This window comes from Nyctereutes procyonoides, unplaced genomic scaffold (assembly GCF_905146905.1).
Source record: "Nyctereutes procyonoides isolate TBG_1078 unplaced genomic scaffold, NYPRO_anot_genome, whole genome shotgun sequence".
Taxonomy (NCBI): domain Eukaryota; kingdom Metazoa; phylum Chordata; class Mammalia; order Carnivora; family Canidae; genus Nyctereutes; species Nyctereutes procyonoides.
Window position 1 is genome coordinate 10,941,660 of NW_026575024.1, and position 25,217 is coordinate 10,966,876.

Consider the following 25,217-nt stretch of genomic DNA (forward strand, 5'->3'; position numbering starts at 1 on the left):
TGAAAATCAACTCCCACATGTGTAACAACCACGATGGTGCTTATCTTCAATTTGGTTATTTGTCCCACAGAGCTGTAGTCATGGATAGCCAGATGGTCTGTTACCACCTGAGAATATTCACCGAAGAGTAAGTGCAAAGATCTCAAAGCCTCCTTTGTTACTGGCATTTTCTCTGTATGTTTACTCTTCTACTTACTCTGCTTTTTTAAAATTATGGGCAATGTGACATTTATATCATTGTCAGGCCTTTTTCAGCACTGTTGATACTTAAGTCCATTCTGAATCGCACTGAGTAGTTCTCTCTTGGTTAGAAACAATCCAGAGTATCTTTTAGCAGTCAGGTCAAAAACTATAAACTAGCTAAACAGTCGATAAATAACCAGTAGAGGGCAGCCCCAGTGGCGCAGTGGTTTAGCGCCGCCTGCGGCCCAGGGCATGATCCTGGAGACTCGGATGAGTCCCACATCGGGCTCCCCGCATGGAGCCTGCTTCTCCCTCTGCCTGTGTCTCTGCCTCTCTCTCTCTCTGTGTGTCTCTATGAATAAATAAATAAATCTTAAAAAAAAAATAACCAGTAGACTGGTATTGTACATTCAGACTGACAATTCTGCTTTCAATCTATTTCTTACAGGTAGATAAATGCTTTCTTAAACAGGTTTAGAGAAAATATACAGGGGCATGATGGGGATATATATGATTAGGGGAAGGGACGCTTCTTAAGGGCAGAATAAAAAAACCCTATAATTAAAGCATCAAAAATAACATTACTAATACAAGAGTCTTTGGAAAGCGAACAATACAAATGAACACAAGTAAAACTGAGGAAATCTGAATAAGATGGGCAAACTGTACAATGTCACCATCCCGGTTGTGATATTGTACTAGTTTTGCATAATGTTACCATGAGGGGCACTAGACAAAGTGTACAATGGATTACTGTATTATCTCTTGCAGCTGCATATGAATCTACAATTATTTCTATAAAAATGTCAATGAAAAACATAATTGACAGGAGTACATGGCTGACTCAGTTGGCAGAACACGACTCTTGAATTCAGGGTTGTAAATTTGAGCCCTACATTGTATGTAAAGATCACTTAAAAATGAAATCTCCGAAGGGTGCATGGGTGGATAAGTTAGTTTAAGCATCTGCCTTCAGCTCAGGTCATGATCTCAGGGTCCTGGGATCCAGCCCCACATCGGGTTCCCTGCTCAGCATGGACTCTGCTTCCTCCTCTTCCTCTGTCCTCCCTCCCACTCATGCATGCACTCTCTCTCAACTAAATAATCTTAAAAAAAATAAATAAAATCTTTAAAAATGATTGGCAGAATATAGACAAAATGTTTTTGTTTTTAAAGATTCTATTCATCTACTTATTTGACAGAGACAGAGAGAACACGAGCAGGGGAAGCAGCAGAGGCAGAGGGAGAACCAGGCTCCCCGCCAAGCAGGGAACCCAACACGGTGCTAGATCCCAGGACCCTGAGATCATGACCTGAGCCTGAGACAGACACTTAACCGAATGAGCCACCCAGGCACCCCAGACAAAATGTTTACAGTACTTGTATACTAATAGGGATAAAGCAAATTATTCTTTGTTTTCACTTTACAATGAAATAAAATATAAATTAGAAGTATAAGAATTCTTAACAAGGTTGAAAGGATATAATCAAAACTTTGGACATTTAAAAAATATTTTATAAAATCTCAAGGAATAGGAGGAGAGTAAATACAGGACTGGTCAACAAATCATAGGATTCTACTATAAAACAAATTCTTAATTTTTAAAATCTGTTTAATCAAAGGGGAAGTACTACTTTCTAGCAATAAATAAACTTCCAGGAGTCATTATTTAAAGAGGTGACATTCTCTAGAGACCAATGACCTGACCACGCATGCCTTCCCTGCGTTCCTGAAAACTGCTAAGCCAATTTTAACCAAAGGCTTGCCCACTCTCTTTCAGGCTTTGCATATGCCTTCAGTGATCCCTTCAAACCAGCTTAAAGCCCAATCTTCAACACTCTCCTGGCACCTCTTATGCTTCTCTCACAGCACTTCCTCCATAAGATTAATCATTTGTGCACTGGTTTCACACTGCCTCCCTCCTATGACCATGAAAAAGACTGCAGGTCTATGTTCTGGGTCACTTCTGTCCTTGTTGGTCCCTAGCACATTGGCGTCCAATAAAGTTGAGATGAAGTATGTGCCAGCATGACTTATATGAAGTTATGGATTGCCGTCATAATGGTTTATAGGGAAAATTAGAGGACTCTTCTGTTCAAGAATAATTGTTAGGTAGATTACTTCTTAAGTGCTGAGTCCTTCATATGGTTCATTTAATTCCACAAGCATTTCTGAAGGATTGACAGAATCCAATCCGATACGGCAACTAAGTTCTATAGTTATAGCGAGAAGCAAACTGCACGCAATGAAGATTAGCCCTGGGAAAAATACCTTCAACTGCCAGCAGAGAAACCTCCGTTATTTAGAAGCCTAGATATTAACCTCTTGTTTCTCTTTCAACTGTAGCCTCCGTTTCCCTACAGAGGACACCACAGTGTGGAGGATAATGTGGTTATTTAAAGGAATGTCTCTTTTTGTTTACTGGGGGGAGGATGACACTATGCCCAGTTTAGCTTGGGAAGGTTCAGTGTGTGCTCGATGCAAGTCCACACGGCAATGCTGGTCCAGACACTATAGTGCTTCAGGTACTGAGGACACAAAGATGTGAAAGACATGATCCATATTCTCAGAGGGTTCATGTGCCAGCTAAGAAGAAAATAAACACACATAAGGAGTAAAAATATTACTTCATATAAAATGCTCTAAGTATTAAAAAGGCATAGCATGCTGCAAAAAAACACAGTTTGGCATGTCAGAAGCTGACGGATATTCTTTCTAGTCGCTTTCCATAACCAAATCCTGATTTCCCCATAGGCAAAGGATTCCTCCAATGGACCAGGGCCAAGAGAGGGAAGCAGCTGAAGGCAACTGTAAAAGGCCAGAGACCAGGAGGGCCTGGACGCCAGCAAGGGAAGAGATCAGGAGGAAAGGGAAGCAGTTCAGGCATACAACCGAGGATGAAGGCAGAGGACCTGAACATCAGCTGGATGTAAAAGGTAAATCAGAGAGTTGAAGGTTAGGTTTTGAGTTAGTGCAACTATGGACAGACACGTAAATGTAAGTATCCACTGATTTTATAATTACCCAATGGATTTCTCGAAGCAGAAAAAATAATGCTTACTGGTTTAAAAAAAAAAATCAAGCTTACAAGATAAAGCAGTGGTCTATGTCACAAAACACATTCTCAAAAAAGCATGCAAAAGTCTACAGAAACCTATTTAATACAAAAAGAGTGTAGTAGAAAATATATAAAATCTTTTAGATTATCCTACTGCTGATCCCATTTTAAAAGAATATAGCATACTTGCATAGGTTAAAAAAAGACTTAAGAGCTTAAGTGATTTTCTGGAAAAAATAATTACACATTTTCAGAAGAAATGTTAGTAAATTAGAGAAAAATCTCAACTCTCATTTGGGTAAGAATTTGCTAAAAAGCCAGACCCACTGTTTGTGACAGCTTCTATGACCAGACACACCCCCACGCCCCTTCTGTGCCCATGATTATTAAGGGGAAAAAATGCCAGAAACTTCCATCATACTATGCCAGAATGCACTTGTGGAGCAATCTGTAGCTCTGGGGAGCTGCCACGTTCCTCCTTCAGCTCCACCTGACCCATCTTCCTGATTACAATGATGCCAGACTGAACCCTTCAGAAGCAGTAAGTCAAACCTGCCCAAAAGGGAAACAGCAGCCATCAAGTCAGGGACAAAAAGCTGGCTATGAATAAGCAGGGTACCTCCAGCTCTCCAATCTGCATGAGCCAGTTTAGAAGTGTGAGCTGCTAAAGTGGACCACTCAGGCCTGCTCTCTCCATCAGCTAACAGTCCAATGTCCTGGCATTTTAGTAGTGTTTGGTGGAGGATAAAAATGAGGTTCAGGCTTAAGTATCAATGTGTTCATGGAGAGGGATGTAATATCTGCAGGAGAGGACAGTCCTGGAGCAAACACTTTTCTACCACACTGCCAGGGCCAAGCCCTGCTGTGCCATCTAGTCCTCTTCCAGGTCCCGTTTGCTAGACTGCCTTATGCTGCCAGTCCTTACCCAAAAAGACAGACTGTCTTTGTACCATATGAAACAGGAGTCAAGCCATAAGAGATCACAGTCAAGACCTACCCCAAGGTTTATCCTGTCTCCTGGCAGAAGACATCTTGGACTCTGAAAAACTGCAGCAGACAGTTTTAGAAGATGTAAGTAGGAAGTGCACTATATAATGTCATGTACTGTCATGGAAAGATCTTCTCTGAAAACGAATCAAAAATCAGAAAGACAACCAAGGCAGGCGATGTTAAATAAAAGTTATTTTCTGCAATGGTATCTACAATAGAGGAGGACACTGAAATACATTTGGTTTATAAAGTTTAGTCATCTGGGATTCTATAATTTCTCACAGCAAAAATAACATGTGATAACTCTGCTGCAACATTTAATTTAGAAAACCTCAAAAAGACTATATATATTTTTCAAAAGCAAGAGATGGGTAGGGTACTCAGTTATAGACCAGAGACAAAGACCCTACTCAGAAGCAAAAAAAAAAAAAAAAAAAAAAAAAAAGGCAACAAAGGAAAAAACAGGCCAATGCCTGGGGACCCCAGAAGAACACAAAAAGGCATAAGAAAAAGATAGCCAGGCCCAAAAGAGTCCGTAGGAGCTATCATTGCTCTTCAGCCTCAGAAACTCTGGCCTAACCATGTACCTCTCGGCTCTCATCTACCCCCTGTATTCCTGAATCTGGCCTGCCTCCAAAATCCATGGGAGTCTATACTTACATGGAAACCAGGAGAAAAATCACTTTGACTGCCAGTGTTGCATGGACAAGGGGATACATTAATACATACCCATACCCACTCTCCCCACATACACATACCTATTACCCCCTAGACAGAATCCAGAATGGTTATTTGCAAAATCACTATCATGTGTAATATTAATCATTATCACATACACCAATTTTATGGGGGAAATTACTTATTATTTTAATAGGAATATTTCAGGTGTACTGCAGATTAAAAAGTTTCCATGGGTGAGCTTGAACTTAACCACTATCATAACACTGATCCTATAGAAAAATATGTTCTAAGTCCCAGACAACCAACTTTCAAACGTTTGAAGCAGACACATTTGTGTATTAGGGACTGTCTGTACTTTCATGCTTGGTTACCATTTTGACTCTATGCCAGCCAGAAACATCCATCTGAACATAGTTACTGTGAACTGACCCAAATAAGATTTAAAGGGATGCTTTGGATAGTAATAAATTTTGAGGTACTCCATGGCACAGAGGACTGGCCATGGCTTTTACTCAGGCCGGTTGATTTAAAAAGGGCTATATTAAAAAAACAAAAAGCAAAACTCATGAACACAAAATTTTGCCACCAACTGACCCTGTCTATTCTACAGACATCCTGTAGTTAAGCTGTTTATTAGCATCTCTCCCAACATACTTAAGCCTGTGCTTGCTTCAAGCATCCATCCTTCTCAACTGGCACTGGCAGCTCATCGATGCACCCTAAATGCAGAGGCAGCGATCAACGACAGATGGATCAGACAGCAGAAGAGGCAGAGTTTATTGCTAGTCTGCAGTCCCGTCAAACGTCACGAGGTACACAGGAGAGAACCCACAGAGATTGGTTACCATGTCTATAGCCAACACCACATGCCCTGTATCCTTATAGGGAAGCAACCTCAAGATCCAACATGTTGGTAATTGCTAGTGGTGGTTGCGGTAGCCATGGGGGGAGGGGGGTTTGGGGAGTGGTGAGGAGGGGAAAAGGGGGACAACTAGACAAAAAGAGTATGATTGTGGGTGGGGACTCAGTAACCCACAGACTGCAACACAGGGACTGAATAAATATGCTTGAACCCAACACACTGGAACACAAATGCTTATTGCTTCCCACACAATCTTCAACACATTTTATAAGACTTCTAAAAAAAAAAAAAAAAAAAGACTTCTGCCTGCAGCCCTGTCTTTAAAGCTACTTCCTACTCTGTTCTTAACTCTTCTACCTCTGGCCTTCAACCTCATTTACAGGCATTTTTATGTTTAAAAAAAATCTTGGTAAATGGGGGCGCCTGGCTAGCTCAGTCAGTAGAGTAGGTGACTCTTGATATCAGAGTTGTGAGTTCAAGCCCCATACTGGGTGTAAAGATTACTTAAAAAAAAAAAAAAACAACCAAACAATCAATTTGGTAAGTAACACTGAGGATTCAGATCTGCTGCTCTAATTGATATAAGCAGAATGAAGGCAGGCCAAGTGCTATAATCCAACAGAAAATCTCTACTCCATTTAGACTTAGTTACTCTGACAAAAGGAAATCCTGGGGCTCCAGGGAAGTAACACATCTGGAGGAAAGGCCGCTGGACCAGGAAGAACAGGATTCCCTTCGGGTCAGAGGTCCACTCTGCGACCACTGAATCACATTGGGTCTCAGTTCACTTTTAAAACAATCCTCGTCCCAAGTCGTTTACCATAATGTCTGTGTTTTAAAATAGGTGCTCTGCAAAAAGTGCTCTGCAAATGATAAAATTAAGTGTTTCTATTCTAAATTTGGTTACATTCACATAAAAATTCCAGTTTAAAAGACAAACCTAAGGGGAAAAAAATCAAGTAAGAAGCCAAACCAACCGTAAGTATCCCTTTAGCAGACTAGATGTGTCAGTCTGCTCCAAGCTATAAAGCTGAGCTTGCCCAGGCAAGAAAGAAGGCTTTCACATTTATTTTTATTCTTCTCCTCCTCTTCTCCATTCAAATAATACTGCTTGTTTCATAAGACCCAGAAGATGAGGGAAAGGTTAAAATCCACAAATAATAGAATAATCTTCAGGGCTGAACCAAGGATAATATGTTAAGAAACAAGTTAAAAACAAAAACAGTGATTTCATCTCAGATGCAAATGCTCCACCTGCCCAGACTTTTTTTTTTTTGCTATGAACTCTCTGGCAAGATCCAAATCTCAGGAAATTCCAAACAAATGAAACTCTAAAGGCAATTTACTTAGGAAAAAGGATCTAACTTTAGAGACCCAAGCACACAGCCCCCATTCTTGCCTAGTTCTTAACTTTTACAGAGTTGCACCAAACCAACCACAAAATCATAGGCTAACAAGAGCTTTGCTTCCTGCAAGTTGACAACTCTCTGGCTTTTAATAAATGCCTCTATTTCCTGTCAGCATTGGTCAGTCCCGGCTACCAAACCCATGAAGTTTGAGCAAGAGAGACTTTCATACCACGGCCGTCTCTCATACTTGGCCAGCATGCTGGAACACAACAGCTAATTAGCCACAGGGAAATCGCTCCTCCAGAGTGGCATGGTCTGTGCATGGTAGAGAGGCAGGGCCAGCTGAGGAAGACAAGGAAAGACTACAGATGGGACTTTGTTCTGTTAAGTATAGTATGTATATATGTGTATGTATAAATCTATCTGCGTTCAGGCCCAACAAAATTAAGTCTGAGGACATATAAGGCACTGTGAGGGAGATTACACATGGTTGTCACTCAGAAGCAATTTCCAATCTCACTGGGGGAGGTAGGGTATGTCAGACACAGAAAATTAATATAAAGCATATAGAGAAAACAGTGTGTGCTATATTGATGGTGGGTCAGAAACACATGGTTCCTACAATACTATAAACTTGATCCCTCCTTATCAAGCAGTTCATGGACTTTCTTTTTTGGGAGGCAGGGAGGAGCATAGGGATAGGGAGAGAGAGAACTCCCTGAACTCAGACTCCCCTGAACCCAGAGCCCGACACCAGATTTGATCTCACGACCCTGGATCATGACCTGAGCTGAAACCAAGACTCGGATGCCTAACGGATGGAGCCACCCAGGCACCCCAATTCTTGAACATTCTAAATAGCATGGCTCATCTACTCATTCAGGAATGACTGACTGGGTATTTTCTATGTGCCAGGTGCTACAGTGGGTACTGAGAGATACAAATGACTGAGACAAAAGCAGCCCTGACTCTTTAAAAGACTTGACAGATGACTTGGAAATTGGTCAGTATATAGGCAATTAAAGAATAGTGGGTAGGACTACAGTACAACCACACAACATGCTATGAAAAGGGAAATATGAGGGCCATGGGAAGACCTGTAAGAGGTACCTAACTTGGATCTGGGGAAACCAGAGAAAGTATTCTAAAAGCGGATGCCTAAAATGTAACTGAAAGGAAGAACTAGAAGGTTCTAAGCAGAGAAAACAGTACATGTAAAGGCTCTGTGAGAGACAGAGAGCATCATCATTTCAGGAACTAAAAGTGTTTTGAAAGCTGCACCAGAGTGCAAGAATGTGTACATGCATGCTCTGAATTCAAGGGCCATTACAACTTCCTGAGTGAATAGCTGAGACAGCCCCGGAAGAACAAAGAGTCAGATTAAAAGGAGCAGTGTGGGGGGACCCCTGAGGAACTTCCCCACAAGAGGATCAGAGAAGAAGCCCAAGAGGGAGAGTGAGGATTAGCTAGAGAAACAGATGCTATAAAAAGAAAGAAAAAGGAAGTAAGAGCAAGTTATGGAAACAGGGTTAGAGAAAATTCAAGAAGCAAAGGGAGGTCAGCCATGTTAAACGGTCCTATGATAAGGATGCAAAGAATCCGTTGTATCAGCAACACATAAGCTTAACAGTGACCTTCCCCAGAATTATTTTAGTGGTTTGGTAGGGTGGAGCCTAACTTCCCTGAGTCAAAGTGGCTGGAAGGTGAACAATGGACACAGTGACCTATTTATTTCAAACATTTCAAATGGAGAAGGAAACTAAACAGCAGTGGCCAGAGGGAGAGCCACAGCTAAAGGAAGCCTGAGAATGTCTAACTGGTTCAAGTAAGAGGACGAGAGAGAGGGAGGGTTAAGGACACATACCTAAAAGATCACTAACCTGTTACGGCAAGATGCCTTGAACAGGTGAGATGAGAAGGGGTCAAGAGTACAGACATAAGGACTGCCCGAGATGGGAACAAAGGGTCCCTTCTCCTTGTGAGAGAGATAAGAAGGAAGGCTGACCGCAGGGTTTCAGAGCTGACAGCCAGGAGCTGAGGGAGACAGATCTAGATTCCTAATGGCTTAACCTGTAAGACTGGGGGATTTTCTCCACTTAGAAGATTGTTTTCCCTTAGCACTCAGGAACCTAGGTGCAGGAAGAGAAAGGCTGATGACGTATGCTGATGGTAAGCAGATGAGCGAAAGGTTAAGAATATCAGAGAGACAGCGTTTCAAGCCATGACCACTGTCATGAAGAGGAGAGGACTTGGGGCCGAGAAAGAAGCAGCTGGAAATCTGGACATGGAGAAAACCCAGAGGTGGAAAAGTGACTGAGTGAGGGGAGTGTAGTAGCATAAGAGGCTATGACCACAGAGTGCAGGGTCTGAGTTTGATGAGGTGTCTAATGCAGAGAAGCTTGCAAGGACCAACACTTGCCTACGGGAGGAAGGCAGCAAAAGAAGAGGGCCATGCAATTTCCAAGCACTAGGTGAGGATGCTGGCTGGACTGCCCAAATGAACATGGACATAGCCCAGGGGTGACAGCAGTCTTGGAACAGGAGATACACTGTGAGCCAGCTAAATTAAGATGAGCAGGTAGGGATGCAGGTGGACTCCTGAAAAATACAACTAGCATAATACAGGCAAGTAATTAAACGTTTCTCTAATATCGCAATTTGGAGAATTGGAGAATCCAATTTATTGACTAGGAGGAAAGCTTGATCCAGGTTCCTAAGATTAAGATTCACACACCCCTTATGTACGTCTCTCCTCCAACCCCAAGTGTTTTCACTTTTTTTTTTTTTTAAAGATTTTATTTTATTTATTCATGAGACAGACAGAGAGAGAGAGGCAGAGACACAGGCAGAGGGAGAAGCAGGCTCCATGCAGGGAGCCCAACGTGGGACTCGATCCCAGGTCTCCAGGATCATGCCCTGGGCCGAAGGCAGTGCTAAACCGCTGAGCCACCCGGGCTGCCCTGCTTTCACTTTCCTTAGTAAAGTGAAGACAAAGCAGCATCAATGAACCAGGGGTCTTACCCAGAGTCTGAACTTTATAAAAGAATGCCTTTTTATAATTCTTTCTTATTCACTTCCACCTTAAAAAAGGTTGCTTCTGCCACTATCTTCTGCAATATTTTGGCCATTTAATAGCTATGTTTTAGTGATTCTGTTTAGAGGCTTATGAACTATTCTTTTTCTATTCCATATATCTATTCTACTATGTTCTAAAGACACAGACATAATATCAAAATAAAACCAGAAGAATACATGCACACACACCTAATCATCCCACTCACTATTAAAGGAGAAATAGGGCAGCCCAGGTAGCTCAGTGGTTTACCGCCGCCTTTGGCCCAGGGCATGATCCTGGAGACCCAGGATCGAGTCCCATGTCGGGCTCCTTGTATGGAGCCTGCTTCTCCCTCTGCCTGTGTCTCTGCCTCTCTCTCTCTCTCTCTCTCTCTCTCTCTCTCTCTGTGTGTGTCTCTCATGAATAAATAAATAAAATCTTTTTAAAAAATAAAGGAGAAATAGTCAAAATGTCTTTTATTCTCATCATCTAAGGATAAGAAAAAACTCTCCTTTTCAAATCTTTAAGTAATCAGTAATCAATGACTACTTTTTCTTATCACATCCAGGACAACTTCTGTACACAGTTAGAAGAGGACTCACAACCTTAATGGTTCGCAGACAGCAATTCTGACCGTTTCCACAGCAAGGAAGGCATGGTAAGCATGTGAATGAGAATCAGGCAGCAACTGGTAAATCCCTCAGAATTTCTCAAGATCATCATTTTTGTGTTTAAACTTAAGCAATCATAGACTCAGAATATGTAATCATATCCCAAGTGTTTAAATGCCTAAAAATTAAAGCCTCTAAGCCATTTAAAAGGATAATTATCAGCAAATTTAAGTTATTTTATAAGGTACTTGAAAGAATCACTCAAACAAAGCCATCTGTGTACCATAACCTGCTAATAAACAGACCACATAATGGGATAAACCAGCCAACGCCATTAAAAATATCCTTTAAAATTCACAATGAATAATTGAGACCTTTATTCTCATAGTGTCAGCTGCAAATCAGGGGTCTAACCACATATTTTCAATTTATTCTTAGTGAATCAGGCTTATACTTAAAGATTCTTTTAAAGAATCTTTTTTTTTTTTGCCTATTAAAATATATAATATGAGCGGCCCAGGTGGCTCAGTAGTTTAGCACTGCCTTCGGCCCAGGGTGTGATCCTGGAGACCAGGGATCGAGTCCCACATTGGGCTCCCTACACGGAGCCTGCTTCTCCCTCTGCCTGTGTCTCTGCCCCTTTCTCTCTCTCACATGAATAAATAAATAAAATCTTAAAAATATATATATACAATAGTTTTGCTTTTTGTATAGACCGTAGAGGATCTGCATAAACTATTTACACCAAAGTTATCAGTCATAGCAATGAATACTACATTTATTTGCCTACTAAGTGCAGTCCACTATGGTTGGTGCTCTCAGGCTGTAAGGTGATGGCACACAAACCTCCTGAACACATCTACACAGATGACTTCATTGCAAGGTGGGGATGGTCAAGGGCATAATGTAACCTCCACTATGCCATCCTATTAGAAGGGTTCAGAGGCCATTAGCGCAGTTAAGGTTAAGAAGTAATGGCACAGGAAACAGAAAAGAAAGGAAAAAGGAAATATATATGGGGGAGGTATACAATGCATATGAATTTGTGCTAGAGATGGAAGGAGAAAGGTTAAAAGCAAAGACGAAGAAAGTTAAATATGTTCCCATGCTTTCACAAAATGCTGGTAATGTAACAGGGCTCACTCCTGCTTTGCTCTTCGGATCTCCAATTAGACGTCTATTATTTTTATATATTATCCTTCCTGGACAGCTCTTCCATCTGTTTTTCCTGCTTTCAATCCCAACTGACTACCTCTATCTGGATGTGCCCTGGGCCTAGCATGAGCTCTGGGACTGTGAGAGCTCTTATCACTCTGAACTAGAACTATCTCCATTCAGCTCCTTTGCTGGCTGGACTGTGAAGCTTCTTAGGGCGAGGACCAAGGGTGTCTCACTCACCACTTATCCTCACCATCTAGTGAGGCCCTAGCACTCAATAGCTGTCCATGTATCTGCTGAATGACTGAATGAATGGACTTTGCCTGCAAGAAGCTTAAAATCTAGAACAGAGAGGAAATGAGGGTGGATGAAAAGCTTCACAGAGAAATTGGTCTTTAGGTCACTGATTTTGATTTCACTGTACAAAAAAAGTATAAAATGGCTAATGCCATCCCATACATGATTTAGGGCTACTAAACACTGAGCTGGTTTTGGGATTCCCTTCTGGGATTCAACTTAGAATGAAGACCTTGACTGTTTTCTAATGGTAAAGAATTTTCTTTATCTATTCCTTGCTCTGAATTGTCAATAGAATATACCTCTATGGAATAGATGCTCAAGAAGGATCAAAGAAAAAGAATGACCTACAATATAGTATCTCCCTCTGTAGCTAAACAGAGATTTAACAACACACGTTCTTTGTAACCTGAATGTATATTTATTTATTTTACTTATATCATGGACACCACTTATTTCATCCCTTGAAAGAGTAAGAAGAGAAACTATCTAATCATGAGCTCAAGACACATGAAAATGGTACCATACCTAACCAAGTCACAAGTCATTAAAACACCACTACTTCGGTTTCTCAATGCAAGCATATTTGGGCAACTCATTCTTTATATCAAATCCCAATTTAATTTCCAAGTTGGTCATCAAAAATAGTTCATGGAAATAACTGAACATGGGACAAAAATACTTACATTCAGTCACCCAAGGTGGAAAAAATGGTGGCAGTTTCCAACTTCCTCAAAATAGCAGAGGGGGTTAAAGATGAAGAGGGAAAGGGGAAGGGCAGGAAGAAGCACCTGGTTTAAGATTTCATCCTGGATTTTAATATCAAGGGCACTCTCACAGGCATTTTCACACTAGCAATCAAACTATCTCTGGCTAGTCCTCCCTTGCTTTGATCTTCCATAACAGCATACCAGCTACTTAGAGCAAGGCTAAACATCTTTTAAAAATCATCTTAATTCTAATACTAGGGGCACCTGGGTGGCTCAGTGGTTGAGCATCTGCCTTTGGCTCAGGTTGTAATCCTAGGGTCCTGGAATGGAGTCCCACATCGGGCTCCCCATAGGGAGCCTGCTTCTCCCTCTGCCTAGGTCTCTGCCTCTGTGTGTGTCTCATGAATAAATAAATAAAATCTTTTTAAAAAATTCTAATACTAGTATCAAATGCCAAGGAAAAAAACCAACTTGGACTACAGGCTGCAAACTCAAGCGCATCCAAGGGGTGGGTGGTTCGTGTAAGGGAGGGCAGCGTGACCTGCCATGAAGCTGTGCTAAACTGAAGAACACACACACGTCTGTCCAGCACGAGTGATGCCCCTCAGCCTAGCAGACCACTGCCAAGGTGAACTCAGACAGCATAGTCTTCAGATTTTTCAAGAGAAGACCAGAAATCCAGATTTGTATATGACTTCTCCTGATTTAGAAACAATGGCAAAAATTTATACTCCTCTTTAAAAAAACAAAAAAAAAACAAAAACCCACTGCGCAGACCAAGTGAAGTAGGACCATGGGTGGCCAGTTTGTGATATCTAGGGAAAAGGACAGAAAACTGGGTAAAGGTCTAAATCTACAAATTATCTCTTCTATGACCTATTAAATCAGGAGACTTTAGTTATTAGCACAATTCTTTGTCTCTCTTTGCAGTTGGGCACCAGTGTGAGCATGGCCACAATGCCACTGTCAAGCTGGATTCAGGACACAGGAGATCTGAAGCAGAGAACATCATCAAGGCTCTGACACCTAATTGTCCTCCTAAAGTATTTCCTGTTACTAAAGAACAATTTATGGTGTATAATACATGGTACTGCATGTAAAGCACTTTGCACAGCGCCTAGAGCATAGAGAATTCAATAAACATTAGCCATTTACTGGAATTTATTACGAAAGAGGGTAGAACATGGATCAGACTGCATTTCTTCCTTGAATGGGAGATATTAGTCCAATTACAAAACCCGAATCCTTTTTAGACATAAAAAGGATTTTCTAAGGAAAAAGTTTCTAAGGAAATGACATTCACCAATGTGGTATGCAGTAGTTTTATAAAATAATCTGATTTGTGGCCTCACTGAGCATTTTTATTATTTTTAAGGACATAATAATGGATTCTTAAAGTTTTAAGTTAATATGAAAATTTAAAGACCCATCTCCCTCTTAGATAAGGGAGAATCACGTAACATCATATAAAGCTACCAAATCTAGCAAGAGAGGACACAAACCCTCAAGTTTTCCAGAAATGGTGCCCCATTCTCCTGGCTCCTCATGTGACCCCGCAGTTGTAGAATGTTAGCTTCGAGTCATGCTATACAGCTCTCGTCTCATCACCATCTTGCATGTAACTCTTTCAAGGTCCCACAACAGTCAAGGCCAACTGAGAACCCGAACCCAGCCGTCTTTTTCCATTACCTCACAAATCCCCAGAGAGATGTCTGTTCAGCATGGTTAAGGGTGGTAGCAAGGCAGCCTGAGACCAAAGCCTAGAAACACAACTGTCCTGTGTGAAACTAATCAGCACCAGAGAGGGATGTAAGACCTAGCCCCTGGGAGCAAAAGGCCCTATCAACCAAGGAGACAGGGTGGAGAAGGTTTCTGATACACAGCCAATCAAACCCTCGCTTCAGTAGTACATCTCAGGGTCAGTTATGCTCTTCTAAAAATCCTCTAATATTAACTGTGCCCTTTTAGCCACCAGCTTGGAGCAAGAGTTCCAAGCCTTTATGAAATAATCTAATTCACTCACTGGAAAAGTAGAGACATCACCAAGCAAAGGAATTAACGATTTCAAAAGAATGTTACTATGCTTCAAACTGTCCAACTTCCAAAATACCAAGAAAATATTTTGTGAAATGCAGGACAGTGGAGAATATAGAGTGTGTCCTACATTCAAAATCTGTCTTTCTAGAAAGCATGTTTTAATTTCAAAGGATATAAAGCAAGCTGTGAACAGCAGACTAAAATTAGCTCAAACCACAAATAACCTAACATACTTATCACTTCCTTAAGATCAACCTACAAAAATCAACATTAAAGGCATTTACAAAACTAACGGTGTGATGCCAATTTATGCCTTTAACTTCAGCTGTATCCTTTCTTCCTTCTAAAACAGGCCCAACGTGTAAACATTACCAAAAAATGACATTTTATTAATCTGAAGGCAAGTACAAGGCAAACCATTAGAGCTAAGTTTTGCCCTGTAAGTAAAATAGCACGTACCATGCAGTTCAGTTCTTAAGTGGTTAGAACAGTAACCACCTCCCCAAACTGAAGATAGGAAATTTTAGAGGACAGACCGCACCCATCTCCAGCTGCGTTTCACACCAAGAACTAGGGACACACCAGACTCCTACTCCAAACCGAAGCTTGCCCCCATCTCCTAAAACCATTTATTTCCTACTTTCAAAAACAACAGATTCCAACAAACAAAGTCTGTTGGGAAACAAAAGTTTCTTGTCATCAAGTAGGGGAACAAGTTGCAAAAGGAAACTCAGTTGACAAATACAGGTTCATTAAAAAAAAAAAAAGTACTAGGTTTGTTAACCTTTTGCAGTGATTCTCTCTGCATGATGATGATGTTTGGATAAGTTTTCTGGAGGAAATACAAGCTCACAAAGGACAAACAAGTGGTTCATCAAAGGTGAGTGTAGAACCTGCCAACTGCCTCTGTGTGCTCAGGACTGTCACTCAGAAGCATTCTGACAGGCAGACAGATAATGGAGTATAGTAGACCTGGGTGCTGTGGCTAGAACGATGAAATAAAAAACCACATATGACACTAATAATTCCTGGGTACAATAAGAAAAACTGGTAGTGGGAGGTGAAGGAACATTTACTATACTTAGAGATGGCACCATGAGAGGTGCATAAAGGATCCATTAAAACCCAGCACCACAGGGATGTGGCTTCTCAAGGACTGCCTAAAAGATGGGACCAGCTATCCACTGGTGTAGCTGAATCACCTGTACACTGGGGACGGTTCCAGAAATGTGGCTCTGGGCTTGTAAACCTGATGTGGTTTAATGCAACTTCCTGATTTTGCACCATTCCGCTGTACCCCTTCACCCCACCCCTGAGGATGACCCAAAAGACCCTGGCAACAGAGATGTTGTATCCAGGTAGTGGAGAACAATAACAGCTATGCTCCTAGATGCTCCCAACTCTCAGCTGCCTTTACAATACAGTGCCAAACAGAGGGAAAACAAAGCCAAAGGGCCACAACAAAGAAATACGAAACAGAATATCCCCCCACAGAAGACACAAAGTATCTTTTAAGAGGCGCCTCCTCTCCCTGCAAAAGGGTGCCCCACAAATATTTATGACCTAGTGAAGGCATTTCTTTCCCTTGCCCTTGCAGAAGCAAAACTAACCCTATTTGAATAATGAAGCAGGACAAAATCTAAAAGAGATAAACATAACGGTGACAAATGTTTAACCATCAAGAGAATTTAAAGCTAATTTACCACATTATGTTAAATGCAGTTCTGTCTATTTGTTCTCTTGAGTGAAGTTATATTCAGAAGTTATTTCATCCGCAGGCACTTTTAAGTATACTCTTGTTCTTAAGAGAGCTCCAACTATTTGGAGTAATTACTTGATGTTCGCTTTCCTGTAAGCAATTCACCATAGTGTATAATTTTCTGAGTAATCAGGACTCAGAATAAAATCTTGCTAGGCTGTTCAGTGAAACTTAGTGTGGCAATTTTAAAATGAGATTCCTCAAAAGGAAGAAATGCACCAAGGAGGAATACATTAAGTAAGAAAAAAAAGTCAGGGGAGAAACATTTCATGAGAATAACAGGTCAGGAAGATGTTTTCCTTCTCTGGATCACTAACTAATACATTTTAAAAACATGATTTGGAAACCTAGTTTTGCTATGCTCATCTTATCTTTGCAAGTGGTGTCACTTGCCCACAAAAGCCACAAACACAGCCGAGGTTTTTCCTTCTTCATCTGTAGAAGAAAACATGCCTCACTCAGTCTTCGGGAAGAAGCCTGTGCATCTAAAAGAGAAGGAGCCCAAGACACAAGTCCCCTTTGGCCCAAAGGTTTATTACTTCAACAAGCAGTAACCCCTAAGTTAGGATCGAGAATTTCCCAGCATGGTATCAAATTAAGAGTAGTAAACAATGCATGTAGGTTCCAGAGAAAATACAGACCTTAAGTGTCACTTTGCTAACCAGCCATGTTTACTTTATGAGTCCATATGGCAGAAGTAACTTCTTGAAGCATCAGCTCTATCTTAATTACTATGGACTACGTGCAAAACGGACTGCCTTGCTAGAATCTTAAGCGTTTGGAACCATAAACTGAATTAGGTCACCTTTTTTCTTTTTTTAAGGCCAAAAATCATTTGTTATTAGCTGCTATTTATTCTGTCTGCAGTGTGACTCGTATCACATCCCCTCAATGGACTTGGGGGGACTAGACTCTTCCTTGGCTATTCATCTTGGGGGGAAAAGAATCTTCCACATGAAATGGTCTTGTTTCCAGTTTTCAGACATTCAAAATTTAAAAACTGTTAGAAAGATACTCATGTTTATGTCAAGCTGCCTAGCTAAAAGGGTAGCAGCTCGTGAACTATGAAGCCCACTTCTACAAAGTATTATTTCTAAAGTGCTGGAGACTTAGGTACTTTCTTCCCAAACATGGCAGCTGTGTAAACTATCACACTATTCAAATGAAGTTTAGACCAGATGTAGGTTTCTTTCTAAAATTACATCACAAAGGGCAGCTACTCTTCGGGTACCTAGCTGGGGTTGAATCTTTCGTAAATTCTCAAGAATCAGTTCCTCTATCTTTTACAGGAAAAACCACCCAATTGCTACTTAGAGAAAAACTGCAAGCATATCTCGTATGTCAGTGCTACTCATTTTCCCACATTAGTAAATCAAATGAACTCTACTTATTAAAAATGTTTAATACTTCTTGGAAAAAGGACTCAATTCTTTTGAACCGTTAACAATACTCACAAAACTCCTATGCATTTTTGAGCCTAACTGTACTCGTGGACACCCACACACCTTACAAAACGGCGTAACCACTACAGTGTTCACGAGGATTACTTCAGGAACATTAAATTCTCTGTGTTTACATTAAAGACTTTTATTACTTGACGTGAACTTCATCATCAGTTAGGCCAGGATCATTTTTACAAAGGAAGGGGCCCATTTAGCATGCTTCATGACGGAGCTGGGACCAAACAAAATGCAAAAAATTAAACTACTCTCCCCTGCCCCGAAGTTTGGTCTGATCAAAGACCAAAACATCTGCCTTTACTTTTAATACTTTGCAAGGGGGGGGGGGGGATCACAGTCTTTGTAAGGGTTGCTACTTTATGGAGAACCATATTTTATATCCCATAATCAAAATATTTTATAAGCCAACTATACGCAAAGCCCTTCTAGAAGGCATGTGAGAACAAGTCAACAGGGATGAGGACAGAGTAATTTGGTAATTCTTAGACAGATATAGCACCTCCAATTTTCCTATTAAGTTCGCCTCAATCCAAGTACAAATTTGTTATTAAACGTAAAGTTCCTATAAAACTGGTGGTATCAGCTCCTACTTGGTAAGAATTCAAGCCTTTCTTCCAAGCCACCACAGCAGGTGGTACTAAATTGCCTCAGCAGGCTATACCTTAAAACGTGGCGATTTTCTTCAAGAGTGACCTCTGCTATCAGGACTAATGCAGGCTAATCTAACTGTTTCTATCATTCCTTCCCCACCTAGAATGGGAACTGGGAAATAGGTCTTGTTCATCTCTCTACTGGCAGGGTGCTGCCAACCAATTTCATCCCCAGATTACTCAGGCACCTTGTGCCAGGTGCGGACAGCACCAAGAGAACGAGGGAAGAAAAGCTGACCTCCACAGCTCGGACTCCAGAGGACACAGGCCCTGATGGAAAGAAACACAGCCTTTAAGAGCAGGGGTGCAGACGAGATAGGTATGAAGCTGTCTGGAAACGCACATAGGAGAAAGAGCAAAATCCAAAGTGAGGAGATGCACACTTGAGCAGGGAGCCACAAGCCAGACTGTGGGAAAGGCAGCCTGGACAAAGTGCTAAGGCAAGACCCAAGACTGAAAGCTAAGGATGAGCCTGGAGGACCCTGCACCTTCTAGTGCAGTCAGAAGAGAAGGCACCACAGGAGGGGATGGCTGGAACCTGGCTGCCAGGCTAAGGAGTTAGGACCTTACAGGTACTATGGAAACACTAGAAGGAGTTCGACAGAAGGACAGGCTCAGGTCTGTTTTTAACACAATTATTCCCAGGATAATGCCAAGAATATACATGGTGAGACTGTGACGGGACCGTATTAATTTGTTACAGGTTTACCTCATTTCTGTGGTGTGAAACTAAAAACAAGAGTCTCACAGGCAAAACTGGAGGACCCAGACCCTGAGTGGTAGAAAGGATGCCATGGTGGCCAATCAATGAAATGTGGTAGAGGGAATCAGGACTAGCCCCGGCAGTCATGGACATTCAAGATGTGCACATCTAATGACTGGTACCAAACTACATCATCTTGGAAACAGCTAGGCCCACCTAGGACTTCCCATTTTCCCTGAACATGGTTCCTAGGAAGAACCCAGCCTGTTTGTCAGTATTAGCTCGTTAAAAATTAACCAACGAATTAACACACTGACAAAGTAATAAGAATGAACAAATTAACAAACACTAGAGATGAATAGTAGCTTGTGCAAAATATGCAAGGCTCGCAGGCAGGTTTACAAAAAAGACCTGCAATTAAACAAACGGCATAAGACAAAAATTGCCAAAAGGATTCTCTCATCTAAAGATCAGAAAATAGGGATCCCTGGGTGGCGCAGTGGTTTGGCGCCTGCCTTTGGCTCAGGGCGCGATCCTGGAGACCCGGGATCGAGTCCCATATCGGGCTCCCGGTGCATGGAGCCTGCTTCTCCCTCTGCCTATGTCTCTGCCTCTCTCTCTCTTTCTGTGACTATCATAAATAAATAAATTAAAAAAAAAATAAAGATCAGAAAATAGACAACTTAAAAAGGGGCAGGGAGGAGGGGACAAAAAGAAGAGGCACAATTATTTCAGCGGTTTATAGTCTGAAAAACCCTACGGGGCATTTTTTAAATGTATTTCTATCACAAAATTCAGTATACATTCAGTGACATTATTCAATACCAGGTATTTGGGGATCCTTGGGTGGCTCAGAGGTTCAGCGCCTGCCTTTGGCCCAGGGCGCAATCCTGGGGTCCCGGGATTGAGTCCCGAGTCGGGTTCCCAGCATGGAGCCTGCTTCTCCCTCCTCCTGTGTCTCTGTCTCTGTCTCTCTCTCTCTCTCTCATGAATAAATAAATAAGTAAATAAATCTTAAAAAAAAAATACCAGGTATTTTTTATAGATTTTGGGGAGCCATCCATGCTAAAATGCAAACACAGGAAGGAAGGCCTGGAGCCCAATGGTAGGTCACTGGCAACTGAAAATCGTTCACATTACCATTATCCCCTGGCTGACTTTTCAGAGCCAACTGATTGATCTTATACAGCTTACATACTTCCAAAAGTACCAAAGTATAAATATGCCAGGGATGCCAAAGAAATAATAAGAGCAAAAATACTTCCCCTCCACTATTTCTACTTGTGCTCCCAGTTAATCTGAGTCCAGACAATCACAGAGGTCTTCACACCATTTCCAAAGTGGTGATCAGACACCTAAATTTAGTTCACTCAAACCAGGGCTACACGAGAACATTTAGATCTAATGGGTCACTCAAGATGACTAGAACTTCCCAATGTCTCCATGTCATTTCCGTTTGTCTTTTTTTTTTAAGTGAAGTGAGTCATAGTGTATAGATCTTTCTCCTCTGCATAAAGCAGTTTTTTGTCTGAAAAGAATGATACTTCTAAATTATTAGGAAATTTTCATATTCATCTTCTTGGACTGTAACAATATAAGCTGCATACAGCAGTAAGGAATTTGAGTGAACTGTTAGAACATGGTTTTAACCTAAGTCAAGCATTCGATCATATTTCATAATGCAAGTAGCTATAAAAACAAATGTCAATTGGAAGAGTGGCCCACTTTACAAAGCCTGCCTCTAACATGGAATAAATCTTGACTTCAAGTCACGAGCTATTGTTGCAATCTCCTTTATCTGAAACAATCACATCATTCACAGTGAAAAATAGTGAACAGTGCAGAGAATCAAAGAACTGGAGATGAGACAAACAGCAAAACACCTGACCCAAATCTGAAACTACAATCGGAGGGCAGCTCATTAGCTATCTTCATTCATTTCAGCCCTCTTCTCTCTCATATCAGCTCCGAAAAAAACAATCCCTCTCCCCTGTCTGGAATCTCTCTCCTCTTCTCCACAGCCAGACCAACTCAAACTTCAGGCTCAGTGTTACTAGCACTTTTCAAAACAGGCACACAATTGCTTAAATGACAGAAAATTTTTAAAACCATCTACATATGCTATCGAAGCTGACTTCTTATATAAATGCTAATTAGTATCTACACGATTAGGGTTATTAAAAACACAGTTATGCTCACTTTATCAAATTGAGCTAGCACAGAATCTTAGCACAGAATCTTCGCCTGAGATATTTGTTTCCTAAGCCACCATATTCTACGGCATGGCATTCGAGTCTACTTCACTACTTCACCCTTTGTTCTTCTCCCAATTGTTTCCAAGGTCTTGCATCTTTTTGTTTTAGTTAGGAAAGAAATATGGTAAGAAATAACTGCACTGTCTCATTTACAAAATTTTAAGCCAAAATTATATATCACGTTTCTAATCACAATAAACTACACAAGCTCCAAATATCTTTATATAAGGCTGCCCTCACTGTGACATGTAATAAGGCACGAATTTTTTTACTTCTATATTCTACCAACAATAAACACGTTTCTTTGAATTCTTGAAAAATAATGGTTTTGGCAAACTGACACACTTTGGGGAAATTTGCCACTTTGGACTCAAGGTCGTTTGAACTCTACGTTTTTAAAACTGCCACAGTTGCCCCATAAAGAGCCACTTTTAAACTTAAAACTGAGAGGAGATTCTGATTTCAATTTTAGAAAAGAAAAACATCTGTACGGAATAGGTGAGAAAGCCTACAGTGGACAATTCTTTAAAATAAAAAGAAGCCACCTTCTTTTGTGGATCTGCAATCCACTAAGAAGCTGGGGAAATCTCAACACATTGCAATGTGACTAACTTCTGGTATTCAAATGTGACAGACAAACATAAGAACAGCAAGGGAAATCAACTGAAAACCAACATGCTTCATGCTGGTGGTTATGCCTAACACAGTCTTAACAATGCTTGGGTGATGGGTTTCCCCACTCTGCCCTAAAACAGTAGTAAAATTCAACCAAGAACTGGTTTTTGTTTTTCCCAAGAACTTTTTAGAATATGAATTTGTTGTTTGCCAACTTAGTTTCAGTACAGAAGATGTTCCCCAAAGCTTCCTGGGGGCCACCTCCACTTGTGATGGGGCACATATTCTAATCAACACTTTGAGCCAACAATCTCTTCATTTAAAGCCACTGAGACACTACTGCATTAAATTTGATGCAGAAAATTTGCCTACACGTTCTCAAAGTCACTAGTGGAATTCATTCAATTACCTCAGACTAGAGAGAATACAAATTTCACATATTGATTCAGCACACTTATACTGATTACAGTGGTTACAAATATTAGTCTATCAAGAAGTTACTATCCATTACAGTTCTAGTAAGAAGAATCCTGTCAAAATAAGCTTGATGCAAATCCGCATGAAGCCAAGCCTGCCAAAAAAAGGCTTTTGTTAGGCAAGCATACCAAAAGAACTGCTTAAAGCTTTTTTCCTTTTTAAGTGGAGCTCAAAATAGACTTTAATTCTACCAGCTGATGGATCTCACAATTTGCCTTTTGGGCCCATAAGCCGAAAACAGAATAAACTGCATTCTCCCTTTACACGAGTAACAAAATCTCCCTACTCCCTCCGTCGCTTATTTAAAATACCGAGTGTGGTTGTGGTTAATCCTCACAGCCCCCGCAATGACATTTAATCGGGAGCCCGTGTTTTCTTTAGAGGATTTAGCTGCTTATGAAAGCAGACCTTTTCGTGTTGTTCATCTGATGCTGCAGATAGGTGAGAAACCCTACCTTCCTAACTTTTTATTTATGAACCACGTAACCCACAGGGAGATGGAGGACTGGGAGAGAGGGCTCAATCATCTCAGCCAGGACAAAAAGGAGAAGATGCTCACGGGGGGGAAAAGAAGCTATTTTAGAGAAGGGGTGGGGGACAGACAGACAAACAGACAAACAAAAAACGTTAACGGTGACATTTTGGCCCCAGACTAGTGGGAATCGCGGGCCTTCTGGCTGAAAAGCGCTCTGGCCGGACCATGTCGGGGCTCCCCATTCAGCTCACAGCGCGGTCGTCTCTTCCTCTGACAGATCCTCCCTGATCCCCCTGGAGGTGGCCCACCTTCCAGGCAGCGACTCTACCCCGTCAGGATGTCTTGTTTTCTTCACTGCACTTGTCACAGCCTCAAAGGGCTCGCTCGTGTTTCTGACTGCCCCACTCGACTCTAAGCTTTGGCGAGAAAAAGAGGGTCCTGCCCGTCTTCCAGCGCCGTGCCCAGCACGGAGTGGGCACGCCGATTCATGTTCACTCAACGAATGAGCAGGAAGGGGGGGAAGGGGGCTGTCATCCTTGGGACTTGACACACACCGGCACGAGGGGAAAGGAAATGGGACGGAGGGAGGGGGGGAGTAACCCTTTCCCCCCAGGGAGACAAAGGAAGAGCGTCTGAGGTGGTCCAGGCTAGAAAAGGAAGTAGTGGGGGGGGGGGGAGCGTGTGTTCCATCAACCCCCGGGGGACAAAGAGTGGATAAGCAGGGGGGCGGGGTCAGGGGGCGAGGGCCCCGCGCGGAGAGCACCGACGGGAGGCCTCCAGGCTTGAGAGCTCACCCGGGCTGGAGGATACGAGGTGGGGGGGGGGGGGGTCCAAGGGGTCCGAGAGTCCCCGGAGAGACGCAGGCCCACCCGGGGGACAAAGAGACAGGAGGCCGCCCGGTGCCGCCGGCGGATCGAATCCTCACGCAGCGGGGCGGAAGCGCAGGGCGAGACCCAGAGGCAGCACCGGGCCCGGGGGTCTGAGGGAAGGTTCACGCGGCCTAAGCGAGGGGCCTGCCGCGCTCCGGGGCGCTACCCCACCTGGTAAATGGCCGCCCAGCTCCCGGCCTTGTCGATCTGCTCGAACTCCTTTTCCATCTCCATGACGGGCCAGGGCGGCTGCCGCGCCTCCTCCTGGGCCCACTGTACCGCCTGCCGCTCTAGGCCGCGCCGCGCTCTCAGCCCGGAGCCCCGCCGCAAGCCTCAACTCCCGCCGCTACTGCCGCCCTAGCCGCCGCCGCTGCTTCTTCATGTCAACCCGGCAGCCGGAAGTACGCACGGCGCTGCCGCAGGCTCCGCCCCCCGCGTGAGAGAACCAATCAGCGCCCGAGACTGTCGGCAAGCACTTCCGCGGGGCGGAGCCCGGGGGAGGAGCTGGGGGAAATGGCCTCGGCCCCGCGAGACGTCAGGCAGCGTGCGCTCCCTTCTCCCCCCGGCCTGGGGCTCGGGGCTTGGGCGTGGCGCGCGCCCGTTGCCTAGGCGACCCCGGGAGCCCCGCCCACGCAGCGTGGGTTTGCATGGCCCCAGGGGGATCTTAGGTTCGAGCCTCCACGCAGCCCTTGGAGTCGCTGAGTGACCTTGAAGTAGCCGTGAATCTTTCCCGCAGCGCTGAGGCCCCGGCCTCAGTGCTGCCAGCTGGAGTATGGGCCGAGGGCTGCGTGCCTGCTGCCCCTCAGGCCAAACGTCTGCCCCCTTTTCGTGGGTACTGTCCTTGTATGAAACGCAAGATTTCGGCTTGAGGTCACCTGTCCTGGGCACTGCAGGAATGAATGGATCGGGGTCTTGGAATGATTTTCAGTATTTCTCAGAGTAGCAAGGAAATGCTGCCCAGA

The 25,217-nt window shown here is 42.7% G+C and overlaps 1 protein-coding gene across 1 annotated transcript in view; it reads right to left on the reverse strand.

Annotated features, from left to right (window-relative positions):
• The window catches only part of PTPN1 (protein tyrosine phosphatase non-receptor type 1), a 67,089-nt gene extending 42,459 nt beyond the window's left edge, over window positions 1–24,630 (reverse strand). The window contains exon 1 of the mRNA XM_055308170.1: window positions 24,427–24,630. Within this exon, the coding sequence (XP_055164145.1) occupies window positions 24,427–24,489 (63 nt within the window). The 5' untranslated portion in view covers window positions 24,490–24,630. The remainder of the gene's footprint in view (window positions 1–24,426) is intronic.
• Window positions 24,631–25,217: the final 587 nt, after the last annotated feature.